Here is a 15652-nt window from a genome sequence, read left to right as displayed (position 1 = left end):
TTGCACAGCCAAAATATCGTAAAAATGTATGAAAACGAATGTTTTGGTCTCCATTTAAAGTTATCAGTGTTTATCAATTTATATTTAACATATAAATGAATAAATTTTAGAAATAGGCGGGGTTTGTGATTTTGTGGCTGTGGTAACTAGTGACCAGTTGGCTGGCCTAAACTTCCGCTGCAGTGAATTTTAACGGAATCTAAAAAATATGGCTATACGCTGTTTTTTCTCGGCTCGAAAAAATCTGAACTGCGTCGGCAGATTACAACTCCTCTTGTCGAATGATTGCAGGTGAGTATTAGCAACATATAGCACCTCCTCTAGCCATTTAAAATGTAAACGTTAAAGTAAAGACAACACTTTCAACAAACTAGCCAGCGTTAGCTAGTTAGCTTTGCGTTTGCTAACGTTAGCTAGGGGGGAATGCAGACCCTAGTTAAGCACGTATTCTGACCTTGAATATACAAAAGGAGGGGGAAGGGGTCCGTTTTCCCAAACTACTCGTTTGGTGTGGTGATCAGACAAATGGAGATGTAGCGGATTTGTGTCTACAGATTATTGCAGCCCGCAATTCGGGGCGATCCTAGGCTGGACACATGACATTTTTAACAATGCTTTTTTTTTCCCTGATGAAAACTAGTTCATTTCATCAGCCGATTAGACCAGTTTCGTAATATTATCACATATCCCAGCTGCTTGCCGTAGTTTTGAAGTAATCACGAAAACATGCCTTATTTTAGGGCATTTTTCAGCCTGCTCCTGTTCGTTCTATTGAACACTTCCGAACGTTCTATTCCAGCCTATTTGTACTACGTCACAATGCCTGCTTTGCTATTGTTGGCAATGAGACCTGCCCACGTTGGTAGTTAAAATGTAAACAACACAAAATTACTCATGGAACTCTGTCATCCCGTTGTTTCCTTTAGGGAAATACAGGTATGGCTCTCTATTTTTGCCAAATATCTCGCAATATGTATATGGAGAGGCATGCTGGTATATTTTGCCAAATATCTCGCAATGTGTATATTATGATTTTCTTTTTCAAGTCGGACACCATTTTAATCAAGATAACCTCCTCTTTCTAATTACACAAGGTTGGACAGCGTACTCTGCTGTCATCATCGCTAGACCAGAAATAGTCAAAGGTTGCCATTTTTCCCCCCTACGTCCTCGTTATGCAGACATAAGCACACTTGGTACCATCGAGGTGCGGATGTTTACTTTATTCACAAATTGTTATTTTTCAGTTTTGTCCTAAGAACAGGGATATATTCTTTTGGTGCCGTTCAGGCTAAATTAAATTTTAAGCGTCACTCCAGTCAACACAGAACGTTCGATTCCATTCATTTGTTATGGGCTCGCGCTAGTGTTCCATCTTAGCCAATGTTCTTTTGCCATTGGGTGAATTTTGACTCGTTCTATTGTCCAGCCTACATCTGCAGGAAACAAACTTTATACTTCTATTGGTACATTTGTAAGCCATGACTCCAGTACATGGGCGGGAGGCAGGGGCGCTTCCGTACAGTACTGTAGACCATAACGTTGGATGCCAACAGCCGATAAACCCCACAGAAGAAGAGGCGGGGGCGACAACAGTAGCTAGTACACACTGGTAGTGTCCTCCGCCTGTGGGGCAATGTTTTCCTGCAGTTCTGTTAGCGACATTGAGGGAAGATGTTCGGTAGGCGGGAGCGGAGGACACTGTTTGCTAGCTTAGCCAGCTAGTCCTAAGGAGGACTCCGGTACACAGCAGTCGTTGGTGACGCCGCGTGCTAGCTAGCTGTCGCTAACTAGATAGATTTATATATTTTTTTCTCCAACAATAATACCATTATTACACATCAATACAGGGACATTCATGTAAATACAATGAAAAATGAAATAAACACCAGAGAATAATACTGTTTAAGAAAATAATAATGATTTACAAGGACAAGGAATTACAAGGATAAGCATAATGCCTTTCAACATCATCAAATGTAAACATAGGTACATTTTGAGATTTTATACACAACCATTCATTAATTTCAATCCATAGTTTACTAGGATGCCAGCATGAAAAATGCTCTATAGATTCTGAGGCAGAGGAACAAAAAACACAAGGCATTTTGTCAAAATTGAACTTTTTTGTGCAAGAAATCATAAACGGAGGAGATATTATTTTAAAATTAATTTCTTTAACTTTTGGGATAACTGGACAATTTAAGGGTAAAGATAGTTGCTTTTGACCATAGCATGGGTTGGTCACTTCCATAGCAATATATTTAATTATTATCACCAAAATGACTTCATTAATTGCCAATTGCATCCATTTATTGTTGAATTTTTCTTCTGTCCAAAAGGTTCAAGTCATTCGTTTGTGAACTTGGAAAGTGGGAACCACCTCATAATAAAGTGTTCTTAATAAGTCCAAGTATAGGAAGTGGAATTGCTTTGTAAACCTTCATATATTCTCTCTGAGTAATATTACCCTGAAATTTACCAATGAACTCAAATGGCAGAAAGTCCCCCGTGTTGTCTAACAAATCACATATTTGTTTTTTATTTTATTTCACCTTTATTTAGCCAGCTAGGCCAATTGAGAACAAGTTTTCATTTACAACTGGCCAAGATAAAGCAAAGCAGTGCACAAACAACACATGGAATAAACAAACGTACAGTCAATAACACAATAGGAAAAAAAGTCTATATACATTGTGTGCAAATGGTGTGAGGAGGTATAAGGCAATAAATAGGCCATAGTAGCGAAGTAATTACAATTTAGCAAATTAACACTGGAGTGATAGATGTGCAGATGATGTGCATGTAGAAATACTGGTGTGCAAAAAAGTAAATTAAAACATTAGGGGGATGAGTTGGGTAGATTGGATGGGCTATTTACAGATGGGCTGTGTACAGCTGCAGCGATCGGTTAGCAGCTCAGATAGCTGATGTTTAAAATTAGTGAGGGAGATGTGTCTCCAACTTCAGCGATTTTTGAAATTCGTTCCAGTCATTGGCAGCAGAGAAGTTGGAAGGAAAGGCAGCCAAAGGAGGTGTTGGCTTTGGGGATGACCAGTGAGATATATACCTGCTAGAGCACGTGCTACGGGTGGGTGTTGTTATGATGACCAGTGTGCTGAGATAAGGTGGAGCTTTACCTAGCAGAGACTTATAGATGACCTGGAGCCAGTGGGTCTGGCAACCAATATGTAGTGAGGGCCAGCCGACGAGAGCATACAGGTCGCAGTGGTGGGTGGTATATGGGGCTTTGGTGACAAAATGGATGGCACTGTGATAGACTGCATCCAGTTTGCTGAGTAGTGTTGGAGGTTATTTTGTAAATGACATCGCCAAAGTCGAGGATCTGTAGGATAGTCAGATTTACGAAGGTTTGTTTGGCAGCGTGAGTGAAGGAGTCCGATTCTAGATTTAATTTTGGATTGGAGATGTTTAATATGAGCCTGGAAGGAGAGTTTACAGGTCAGGTATTTGTAGTTGTACACATATTCTAAGTCAGAACCGTCCAGAGTAGTGATGCTAGGCAGGCGGGAAGGCGGATCGGTTGAAAAGCATGCATTTAGTTTTACTAGCGTTTAAGAGCAGTTGGAGGCCACGGAAGGAGTGTTTTATGGCATTGATGCTTGTTTGGAGGTTTGGTGTCCAAGGAAGGGCCAGATGTACAGTGCCTTGCGAAAGTATTCGGCCCCCTTGAACTTTGCGACCTTTTGACACATTTCAGGCTTCAAACATAAAGATATAAAACTGTATTTTTTTGTGAAGAATCAACAACAAGTGGGACACAATCATGAAGTGGAACGACATTTATTGGATATTTCAAACTTTTTTAACAAATCAAAAACTGAAAAATTGGGCGTGCAAAATTATTCAGCCCCCTTAAGTTAATACTTTGTAGCGCCACCTTTTGCTGCGATTACAGCTGTAAGTCGCTTGGGGTATGTCTCTATCAGTTTTGCACATCGAGAGACTGAAATTTTTTCCCATTCCTCCTTGCAAAACAGCTCGAGCTCAGTGAGGTTGGATGGAGAGCATTTGTGAACAGCAGTTTTCAGTTCTTTCCACAGATTCTCGATTGGATTCAGGTCTGGACTTTGACTTGGCCATTCTAACACCTGGATATGTTTATTTTTGAACCATTACATTGTAGATTTTGCTTTATGTTTTGGATCATTGTCTTGTTGAAAGACAAATCTCCGTCCCAGTCTCAGGTCTTTTGCAGACTCCATCAGGTTTTCTTCCAGAATGGTCCTGTATTTGGCTCCATCCATCTTCCCATCATTTTTAACCATCTTCCCTGTCCCTGCTGAAGAAAAGCAGGCCCAAACCATGATGCTGCCACCACCATGTTTGACAGTGGGGATGGTGTGTTCAGGGTGATGAGCTGTGTTGCTTTTACGCCAAACATAACGTTTTGCATTGTTGCCAAAAAGTTCAATTTTGGTTTCATCTGACCAGAGCACCTTCTTCCACATGTTTGGTGTGTCTCCCAGGTGGCTTGTGGCAAACTTTAGATGACACTTTTTATGGATATCTTTAAGAAATGGCTTTCTTCTTGCCACTCTTCCAAGGCCAGATTTGTGCAATATACGACTGATTGTTGTCCTATGGACAGAGTATCCCACCTCAGCTGTAGATCTCTGCAGTTCACCCAGAGTGATCATGGGCCTCTTGGCTGCATCTCTGATCAGTCTTCTCCTTGTATGAGCTGAAAGTTTAGAGGGACGGCCAGGTCTTGGTAGATTTGCAGTGGTCTGATACTCCTTCCATTTCAACATTATCGCTTGCACAGTGCTCCTTGGGATGTTTAAAGCTTGGGAAATCTTTTTGTATCCAAATCCGGCTTTAAACTTCTTCACAGCAGTATCTCGGACCTGCCTGGTGTGTTCCTTGTTCTTCATGATGCTCTCTGCGCTTTTAACGGACCTCTGAGACTATCACAGTGCAGGTGCATTTATACGGAGACTTGATTACACACAGGTGGATTGTATTTATCATCATTAGTTATTTAGGTCAACATTGGATCATTCAGAGATCCTCACTGAACTTCTGGAGAGAGTTTGCTGCACTGAAAGTAAAGGGGCTGAATAATTTTGCACGCCCAATTTTTCAGTTTTTGATTTGTTAAAAAAGTTTGAAATATCCAATAAATGTCGTTCCACTTCATGATTGTGTCCCACTTGTTGTTGATTCTTCACAAAAAAATACAGTTTTATATCTTTATGTTTGAAGCCTGAAATGTGGCAAAAGGTCGCAAAGTTCAAGGGGGTCCGAATACTTTCGCAAGGCACTGTATATATGGTCTGCTAAAGTATTAGACACCCCTTTTATACGTGAGGAAACCAGTGCAAAAATATTGAATCAGATATGTTCCCTGTGTCACCACAATAAGTGGGTTATCATCAAGTAAAAACAACCACAACCTTCCCGAAATCTCCCTCGTAGTCAGGTGCAAGGGTTGAGGAAAGGGCCAACAAGCTGGCTGACATCTTTCAGTCAAAGGTAAGCCAAAACGAATGTAATTTTCACTAAGCTGTAGGCTAATAACCTGATAATATTTTAGGCTTACATTTAAACTATTTATTTTTAAACATCAACAAATTGTGTGGTGACTTTGACAGAACTTTGAGTTGATTAGGACTAAATTGTGACAAATACAACAAGAAACTGTTACAATTCCTGTCTGGTTTTCTCAATTTACAGTGTTACAATTATGTCAGATTTTTTTCCGCTGATATTATTGCTGCTTTAAAACAGCTCGGAAATCTCCAACTTCGGTGTGTTCAAGACAGCTGGTAACTCAGAAAAGACTGGGGGAAAATCACTTTGACCGTCCATCCAACTCGGAATTCCAAGTCAGAAACTCGGGCATCTTTCTAAGGCACCGACTTTCTGATTTTAAGATCAGTGACATCATAATTCGACCTTGTTTTTTGTCAGTTACCAGTTGTCTGTATAGTACCAATTAGTACATACTGGGTGTGACCGCACTAAATTACTATAGTTGCTCAGCGAAACTCCATATTTGGTGAGTAACAAAACATATTATGACATAATGCTTGCAAGTGCTGTCTGTCAAAATTAATGGTAGCTAACTGAGCTAGACACGAGACTCGTCATGTTCATCGTCTCCTCCTCTGCCCAGATACTGGTTTAAGTACTAGATAGCTTGTTATCATTAACTAGCTAGCTACCACTGATTTTAGCTATCTAACTAGCTAGCTGATAATTACTTTGCCTTGCCCAGGCCAATACTTTGTAAACTAGAGACTGTAAACTTTGCTGTGGTGGGGTTGATTGAATTCCAGTCTCCCAGTCAATGGAGTTGAAGCATCATGCCTCTCATAGCAGCTCTCATAGCAGCTCTCATAGCACCTCTCATAGCACTGCATAGACGGCAATCCCTGTATCTAGAATCTATTGTTTTAAACTGTTTATTTGAACTAGAATAAGAGTGTGTTAGATAAGCATGAAGCACTTATTGGTACTGCTCTAGTTTACACGTCTATGTTTACACCCACTCTCTGTCAAAATATTTTACTGTCATTCCTCTCAAAGAAATAAGAATTAAGGGATCCTGAGTTAGTTAGTGGTTATAGCCTGAGCTCTGTTATAAATCCCACAGAAGTGGGATGTTGGCGCTCAGCCACATTAAGTAGGATTTTAAGGAGTCAAATGTTGTTCAGCAGGAAATTGTTTGAACAGCTAATTCCTTCACATGATGTACTTGGTGGAACATACATTAAGGGTTTTTACGGGTTTGCCCTGATTGCTACTAATAATATTACGGCACGAAGTAAAACAATCTATCGAGGCCGATATTCTGAAAATGTCTTCTCTTACATATTTTGCATTCCAGCGCCGTGATTGGCCTCTACAGCACAGCAGCAAAGCAGTGGGGAACAGGTGATGATTGCCATGGTGATGACACCACAGATGACTCCAGCCATGCGGGGACCAATGTGAGACTGCTGGAGATGAGAGCCAGCAAGCTGGAGGAGCAGGTCAGGGAGCTCACGGTAAGAGCCTCAATGGTGAGAGGCCCTTTCTCACAAAGTCCGTTCTTTCTTAGTCTGTAAAAATATTTATATGAGCATGTCTTGTTTATGGTGTCGTTCAATTGCAAAATATCGTCCTGCCTCAATCTGTCAATTATTTATACAGGTAGAATTTTTGCGTCTTTTCGCATTCGAAAATAAGCTGTTGACCAAAAGAATGCGCACTGACACTTACAGGTCTGTGGATTCTTTGTGTGAATAAAATAATACATTTCTCTCTGCCAATTTTTTACATTTGCAATGTGTCAAGTTTAGCCAATGGGATCACGGCGTTCTCGCCATTCAAACTTCCCCGCCAGTTCATTGCCAATGCTAGCAAGTAAGGGGATCGATCTATGCTTCTATGCCTGGTAGCCTATATATAGTTTTAAAAAATTGCTTGAAATAAGTTTCAAACTACAGTTGAAGTCGGAAGTTTACATGCACGTAGGTTGGAGTCATTAAAACTCGTTAGGTCTTCCAAATGGACAATGACCCCAAGCACACTTTCAATGTTGTGGCAAAATGGCTTAAGGACAACAAAGTCAAGGTATTGGAGTGGCCATCACAAAGCCCTGACCTCAATCCTATAGAAAATGTGTGGACTGAACTGAAAAAGCGTGTGTGAGCAAGGAGGCCGACAAACCTGACTCCGTTACACCAGCTGTCAGGAGGAATGGGCCAAAATTCACCCAACTTATTGTGGGAAGCTTGTGGAAGGCTACCTGAAATGTTTGACCCAAGTTAAACAATTTAAAGGCAATGCTACCAAATACTAATTGTGTGTATGTAAACTTCTGACCCACTGAGAATGTGATGAAAGAAATAAAGGCTGAAATAAATCATTCTCTCCACTATTATTCTGACATTTTACGTTCTTAAAATAAAGTGGTGATTCTAAATGACCTAAGATGTCATTTTTACTATAATTAAATGTCAGGAATTGTGAAAAACTGGGTTTAAATGTATTTGGCTAAGGTGTATGTAAACTTCCGACTTCAACTGTATATATATATGTGTGTGTGTGTGTGTGTGTGTATTGCATGGTCTGCTAAAGTGAATCTGTGCTATAGGCCGAGTAAATATCTGCCAGATTTGACCCTTATCAATAAGTGGTTGCACAGATTTAGATAAAGCACTCTACTCTAATTAAAAATGTAGTGTCAACATAACCACCCATTGCTTCACAAACATGGTTCAACGGCTGATCGTTGGGCTGTGGTTCAACGGCTGATCGTTGGGCTGTGGATCAACGGCTGATCGTTGGGCTGTGGATCAACGGCTGATCGTTGGGCTGTGGATCAACGGCTGATCGTTGGGCTGTGGATCAACGGCTGATCGTTGGGCTGTGGATCAACGGCTGATCGTTGGGCTGTGGATCAACGGCTGACCGTTGGGCTGTGGATCAACGGCTGACCGTTGGGCTGTGGATCAACGGCTGATCGTTGGGCTGTGGATCAACGGCTGATTGTTGGGCTATGGACAGGTTGCATGCTTTTCTATTTTGTAATGGTTGGCAATTTCATCTTCATATAGCCTGTATCACAGCTGTCTCTATACCTCCCCCTTAACTCTGCTTGTCAGTTTATATGATAGGCTACATTTATTTAGCATTATACTATAATGTAGACTTGTTTTTTGATAGCTTCAAATACTTTCTGTAGCATAAGGTTTTTAATCCATTTTTGGAAAAGGAGAAATGTAATTGGCTAATGTCTGAGTGAGATGCACTGCAGGCGGCTTTGATTGACAGGTTCTTTTAGGTGGGTATGAGTTTGCTAATTCTCTATGTCCTTTCATAAAGTTTCCTATAACAAGGCCTAGTCTGTCTGGACTGCATTTCTTTAATCAGATGGAAAGAGAACCTTAAGCAGCAAGCGTCATGATGGTCAGCATTTTTTTGCGTGGAATTGACGACAGGTGCCGGGTTTTTGCATTTTCTCACGTAATAAATGGGGTGGACTGACTGAAACGTGGCCAAGCACCTTTCATGATTCATCCTATAAGATGAAACGCTAATGTCGGCCTTATCATATTGTTTTTCCAATGATGTATGATTTTTCTCTCATTACTGCGTCCTCTCGCTCTTTGAACAACATATTGCCTCAGAGAATGACCGCAGCAGTGTTGGTGACGTTAATGCGAATTTAGGAGGAAAGTGGAGGGGAAAACGCACCATAGTTGGTGTGAATGGTTCAGGGGTGTCTAACTCATTCCATGGAGGGCCTAGTGCAGGGTTCCCCCAACTGGTGTCCCTCGGCTGAATCTAGTTGAAGATCCCTGGCTTAGAGTCTGCAGGTTTTGGGGTTTTCCTTTCAATGAAGACCTAGACAACCAGGTGAGGAGAGTTCCTTATTAATTAGTGACTTTATTTCATCAATCAAGCACGAGGGAAGAGCAAAAATTCGCAGACACTCAGCCCTCTGTGGAATGAGTTTGAGATGTTGTTTAGTGCGTCAACATCAGAATCTGTGTATATATAAATATTTATATATATTTTTTTTCACGGAAGCTGTATTGTATTCTAGGAAAGATACAAAAGAGTCATGGCTGATTCTGACAACGTTCGAAGAAGAACTCAGAAGTTTGTTCAAGACGCCAAGCTGTTTGGTGAGATGTTGTTTTTTTTCTCCTACCCTGACATCTCAGACCCATACCGAGTATGGTCCTTCTGCTTTGTCCAGTTGTAATCCCTCTTCCCTACCGCTCCACTCCTACAGGGATCCAGAGTTTCTGCCGTGACCTGGTGGAGGTAGCTGACCTGTTGAAGCAGACGACAGGAAACCTGCAGGCGGAGGAGGACCAGAGACTTGCCCAGATCAAAGACAGACTGCAGGGGGTCTTTACAAAGCACGGCCTTATGAAGATGAGCCCTGTTGGGGCTAAATACGACCCTTACCAGCACGAGATAGTGTGCCACACTCCTGCTGAGGGATGGGAGCCTGGCACCGTTGCTGTGGTGAAGCATGATGGGTACAAGCTCCATGGACGCACCATCCGACATGCCCAGGTGGGCATTGCTGTGATGACACAGGAGCAGGACTAAGGCTTGTGCTAGTCTCTGACCTCTCTGTAGTACTTCACGGTCGTCTGCACCTGACAGATCCAGATGTGCATCAATCCTTTCAGTTACGTAAATGTTTTTCATGTGGGTTGTTTCAATGTTGTCACTTTGTCTAGATTAATTGTGTACACACAGTACATGTAACAAGTTTGGACACACCTACTCATTCCACTGTTTTCATTTGTACTATTTTCAAAATTGTAGAATAATAGTGAAGACATCAAAACTATGAAATAACACATATGGAATCATGTAGTAACCAAAAAAAGTGTTAAACAAATTGAAATATATTTTATATTTGAGATTCTTCAAAGTAGACACCCTTTTTCTTTGACAGCTTTGCACACTCTTGGCATTCTCTCAAAGAGCTCTAGAATGCTTTCCCAACATGCTTGAAGGAGTTCCCACATATGCTGAGCACTTGTTGGCTGCTTTTCCTTCACTCTGTGGTCCAACACATCCAAAACCATCTCAATTGGGTTGAGATTGGGGAGGCCAGGTCATCTGATGCAGCACTCCATCACTCTCCTTAGTCAAATAGCCCTTATACAGCCTGAAGGTGTATTGGGTCATTGTCCTGTTGAAAAACAAATTATGGTCCCTCTATGCGCAAACCAGATGGGATGCTGCAGAATGCTGTGGTAGCCATGCTGGTTAAGTGTGCCTTGAATTCTAAATAAATGGTGTCACCAGCAAAGCACCCCCACACATCACACCTCCTCCTCCATGCTTCATGGTGGGAACCACGCATGCAGAGATCATCTGTTCACCTACTCTGCGTCTCACAAAGACACGGTGGTTGGAACCAAAAATCTCAAATTTGGACTCATCAGACCAAAGGACAGATTTCCACCGGTCTAATTGCTTGTGTTTCTTGGCCTATGCAAGTCTCTTCTTATTGGTGTCCTTTTAGTAGTGCTTTCTTTGCAGCAATTCAACCGTGAAGGCCTAATTCACTCAGTCTTCTCTGAACAGTTGATGTTTAGATGTGACAATTACTTGAACTCTGTGAAGCTATTTCTGAGGCTGGTAACTCTAAGAAACATATCCTCTGCAGCAGAGGTAACTCTAGGTCAGCCTTTCCTGTGGCGGTCCTCATGAGAGCCAGTTTCATCATAGCGCTTGATGGTTTTTGTGACTGCACTTGAAGAAACTTTCAACGTTTGTGAAATGTTCCGGATTAACTGACCTTCATTTCTTAAAGTAATGGTGGCCTATCATTTCTCTTTGCTTATTTGAGCTGTTCTTGCCGTAATATTGACTTATTCTACCAAATAGGGCTATCTTTTGTCACAACACAGCTGATTGGCTCAAACGCATTAAGAAGGAAAGAAATTCCACAAAATAACTTTCAACAAGGCACACCTGTTATTTGAAATGAATTCCAGGTGACTACCTTATGAAGCTGGTTGAGAGAATGCCAAGAGTGTGCAAAGCTGTCATCAAGGCAAAGGGTGGCTGCTTTTAAGTATCTCAAATATAAAATATATTTTGATTTGTTTAACACTTTTTTTTGGTTACTACATGTTTCCATATGTGTTATTTCATATTTTTGATGTCTTCACTATTATTCTACAATGTAGAAAATAGTAAAAAAAAAATAAGAAAAACCCTTGAATGAGTGGTTGTGTCCAAACTTTTGACTGGTACTGTATTTATTTGTAGTAATTTGTGTATTATAATTTTTCCTGTATTTTCTTTAATTTTGACTTGATCTGAAAATAGGGTCACTGTCACGTTGTTCTAGAAGTACTTTAACTTTGAGACTGTGCCTATCTTTGTTATTTTTATGAGATTTTCTTGTGTTTAATTACATTTTTATTTTTCGGGCATTTGATAACCTGATGAGCTACAATATTTTTTTCGTAGGACTGACGATGGCAAGTCTTTACTTAGCTTGGCTAGCTAGCTGGTAATTCTAAATTTGAATGATGTACCGGATGTTTGATCCCCTGTTTCTGGAAGGACGGGGACTATGCTGTTAGGGGATGACAGAGGCTTGCCTTATAGGATAACTGCCGAGGTGTGGTGGTCTCTCAGGCTCTTATCGCTGCCAAAGGATGACCCAGGTGGGGGTTACACTTTCGTGGTGGATGTCCCAGCCTATACAGAGCCATAGCTGTGAACTTCAAAGACAGAAGAGCCTGATGAAAAGCTCCTGGCCTGTCTGATGTTTCTCCCTCCCTGGCTGTACCATTGACGCCACCTCCGCTCAAGCTACTCCTTTATTGAACGGCATAGTTATCTGTGGAAGACCATCTCCAATGAACTGCCAGCTGCCTGATTTAAACATTACAAAAATGTCAAGAGACTTGGAGATTCTGTATTAGAAACACTAGCTATATAAAGCAAATCTATTATTGTTATTATTAGTTATATGAATGTGTTTAGCTATTTACTGACATTCACACATATGTGTAGATACTCAAGGATATTGTTATACCTCATAAGACCTGGTTGATGAAAACCTTTAGTTTACTTCGTCATGTGGAAGTTGTGTACATTTGGAGAAGTTGCATTGTTCATCCTGCCCTCCACAAGTGTGCTTGTTTCGGGTACGTGAGCAAGTAAGAATGAAGATCTTGATGTTCGAGAGAATCTGTGATCTTACAGGTTGGGATGGTTGCGTAGAATGTGCCGTTTACCTGTATCTTTTATATGAAGGTCGCAACTTTTACTTTGAAAATGTTGCGATTTATGTATTTATTTGAACATTGTGTTTTGTTTAGCATTACCCAAAGAGCACTGTGTATATTTTTATGATGCAACAATGAAATGGTTTCAGTTAGGCGGGTTCATATCGTCTACCCAACCCCTCTCTCCACTTTTTAAAAATGTTTATCTGTCCTTTCAATTTATATTGTACTTGGATTGATGCGCATGATCTCATGATCTAATGATCTCATGATCTTATGATCTCATGATCTTATGATCTCATGATCTCATGATCTTATGATCTTATGTACTACACTTCATTTGATGTACCGTGCTTTCCCGGATGTATACACAGCCCTTGACTTTTTCAACATTTTGTTGCAAATTTAGGATTAAAATGAATTTTATTTAATGTCAAAGTGCAAGATTTTTTATTTTTTATAAAAAATGTACTATATCTTGATTCAGAAAAGTATTCAAGCCGCTGAGCAATGCTCCCTCTAATGGAGAGGAAATATCAGCCCGAGCAGAGACGCACAAGATTGAACTCCACTTAACTTTCTAGAGTTTTCTACTTCTTTACTTAACACTGTCAACATTTCCCTCTACTGTTGGAATTGTGTTCGAGTCAACGCAATATTAGCCACTTTCAATGTAACATACTGAAAGAAAATGAACTATGCAAGACTTAGTATGCAAAACTAACTGCGAAAGATTTTACTTGTAGGCAGAGCAGCATTGGAGTAGGATTCTATTGCATTGACAGGCATGACTCATCCACCTACTCTACACAGACCAGTGAGCCATAACCAATCAGAGCTGCAGTAGGCCTATATGCAAATAGCCATTCACGTTGAACTGCTGTGTTTATAGCACGAGCGGTCACATGTAGATGTGCATTTATTTATTTTAAATGCTCGCCGGAAGTTCCACAGAATGTTGTTCAAGTTTGTGCTCAGCAAGACCTGAAATCTGCGGTGTTAAGAATCACCTTTGGCAGAGGTTAGAGTTGTGTTTCTTTTGGAGTAAGTCTCTAAGCGTTGCACGCCTGGATTGTACAACATTTGCTCGTTATTCTTTTTCAAGCTCTGTCAAGCTGGTTGTTGATCATTGCTAGACAGCCATTTTAAAGTCTTTTGCCGTAGTTCTTCAAGACGATTTTAGGTCAAAACTGTAACTAGGCCACTCAGGAAATTTCAATCTCATCTTGGTAAGCAACTCCAGTGTAGATTTGGTCTTGTGTTTTAGGTTATTGTCCTGCTGAAAGGTGAATTTATCTCCCTGTTGAAAGCAGACTGAACCAGTTTTTCCTCTAGGATTTTGCCTGTGCATAGCTCTATTCCGTAGAAAAAAAACTCCTTAGTCCTTGCCGATGATGAGCATCCCCATAACATGATGCAGCCACCACCATGCTTGAAAATATGACGAGTGGTACTCTGTGTTGGATTTGCCCCAAACAGAATGCGTTGTATTCAGGACAAAAAGTTAATTTCTTTGCCAATTTTACTTTAGTACCTTATTGCAAACAGGATGCATGTTTTGGAAAATGTGTATTCTGTAGAGGCTTCATTCTTTTCGCTCTGACATTTAGTTTAGTATTGTGGAGTAACTACAATGTTGTTGATCCATACTCAGTTTTCTCCTATCACAGCCATTAAACTCTAACTGTTTTAAAATCACTGTTGTCCTCATGGTCAAATCCCTTGAGCGGTTTCCTTCCTCCTTAGTCACTTTGTAGTGACTGGGTGTATTGATACACCATCCAAGCATAATTAATAACTTCACCATGCTCAAAAACCATATTCAATGTCTGCTTTTTTTTCTTCATTTTAACCATCTACCAATAGGTGCCCTTTGCGAGGCATTGGAAAACCGCCATGGTCTTTGTGGTTAAATTCTGTGGTTGAAATTCACTACTCGACTGAGGGACCTTACAGATCATTGGATGTGTGTGGTACAGAGATGAGGTAATCATAAAGATGATGACCCACAGAGTGAGTCCCACAGAGTGAAGAGTGAGTCCACAGAGTGAGTCCACAGAGTGAGTCCACAGAGTGAGTCCACAGAGTGAGTCCCACAGAGTGAGACCCACAGAGTGAGACCCACAGAGTGAGACCCACAGAGTGAGACCCACAGAGTGAGACCCACAGAGTGAGACCCACAGAGTGAGACCCACAGAGTGAGACCCACAGAGTGAGACCCACAGAGTGAGTCCACAGAGTGAGTCCAGTGGTGGAAAAAGTATCCAATTTGTCATAGTTGAGTAAAAGCAAAGATACAAAATAGAATTTGACTCAAGTGAAAGTCACCCAGTAAAATCATTTAAAAAAATGTTTTTAATGGTTTTAAATATACTTAAGTATCAAAGGTAAAAGTATAAATCATTTACAATTCCTTATATTAAGCAAACCAGACAGCGCTGTTTTCTTTTTTTAAAATTTACGGATAGCCAGGCGAACACTCCCAACACTCAGACATCATTTACAAAATAAGCATTTGTGTTTAGTGAGTCCATCAGATCAGAGGCAGTAGGGATGACCAGGGATGTTCTCTTGATAAGTATATGAATTGGACCGTTTTCCTGTCCTGCTTAGCATTCAAAATGTAACGAGTATTTTGGGGTGTCAGGGAAAATGTAGGGAGCAGAAGTTGTCGAAAAATATGAATGGTAAAGTACACATGGCCCAAAAAAACTACTTAAGTAGTACTTTCAAGCACTTAAGAACTTTACAGCACTGCTTATTATGAGTTAAGTACATTTTTACTCCTGGGCGGCAGGGTAGCCTAGTGGTTAGAGCGTTGGACTAGTAACCGAAAGGTTGCAAGTTCAAATCCCTGAACTGCCCTGAACAGGCAGTTAACTCACTGTTCCTAGGCCGTCATTGAAAATAAGAATTTG

At 40.7% G+C, this 15652-nt stretch overlaps 1 protein-coding gene across 2 annotated transcripts; it reads left to right on the top strand.

The window, feature by feature from the left end:
- Positions 1-148: 148 nt before the first annotated feature.
- Positions 149-14431, top strand: LOC139417989 (GrpE-like 2, mitochondrial). Of its 2 annotated transcripts, XR_011635264.1 has the most exons (5): positions 149-291; positions 6857-7016; positions 9563-9644; positions 9755-10353; positions 11515-13172. XR_011635264.1 is itself a non-coding variant. In XM_071167039.1 (4 exons), exons 1-4 carry the CDS (start codon positions 209-211, stop codon positions 10078-10080), a joined length of 651 nt encoding a protein of 216 aa, XP_071023140.1. In that variant the 5' UTR covers positions 149-208; the 3' UTR covers positions 10081-14431. The 2 variants fall into 2 exon arrangements, 1 of the variants encoding a protein (XP_071023140.1); XM_071167039.1 differs by having other exon boundaries at positions 9755-14431.
- Positions 14432-15652: the final 1221 nt, after the last annotated feature.

The sequence above is a fragment of the Oncorhynchus clarkii genome, chromosome 10 (genome assembly GCF_045791955.1).
Source record: "Oncorhynchus clarkii lewisi isolate Uvic-CL-2024 chromosome 10, UVic_Ocla_1.0, whole genome shotgun sequence".
Classification (NCBI taxonomy): Eukaryota; Metazoa; Chordata; class Actinopteri; order Salmoniformes; family Salmonidae; genus Oncorhynchus; species Oncorhynchus clarkii.
This window is presented reverse-complemented; position numbering and strand designations above follow the sequence as displayed.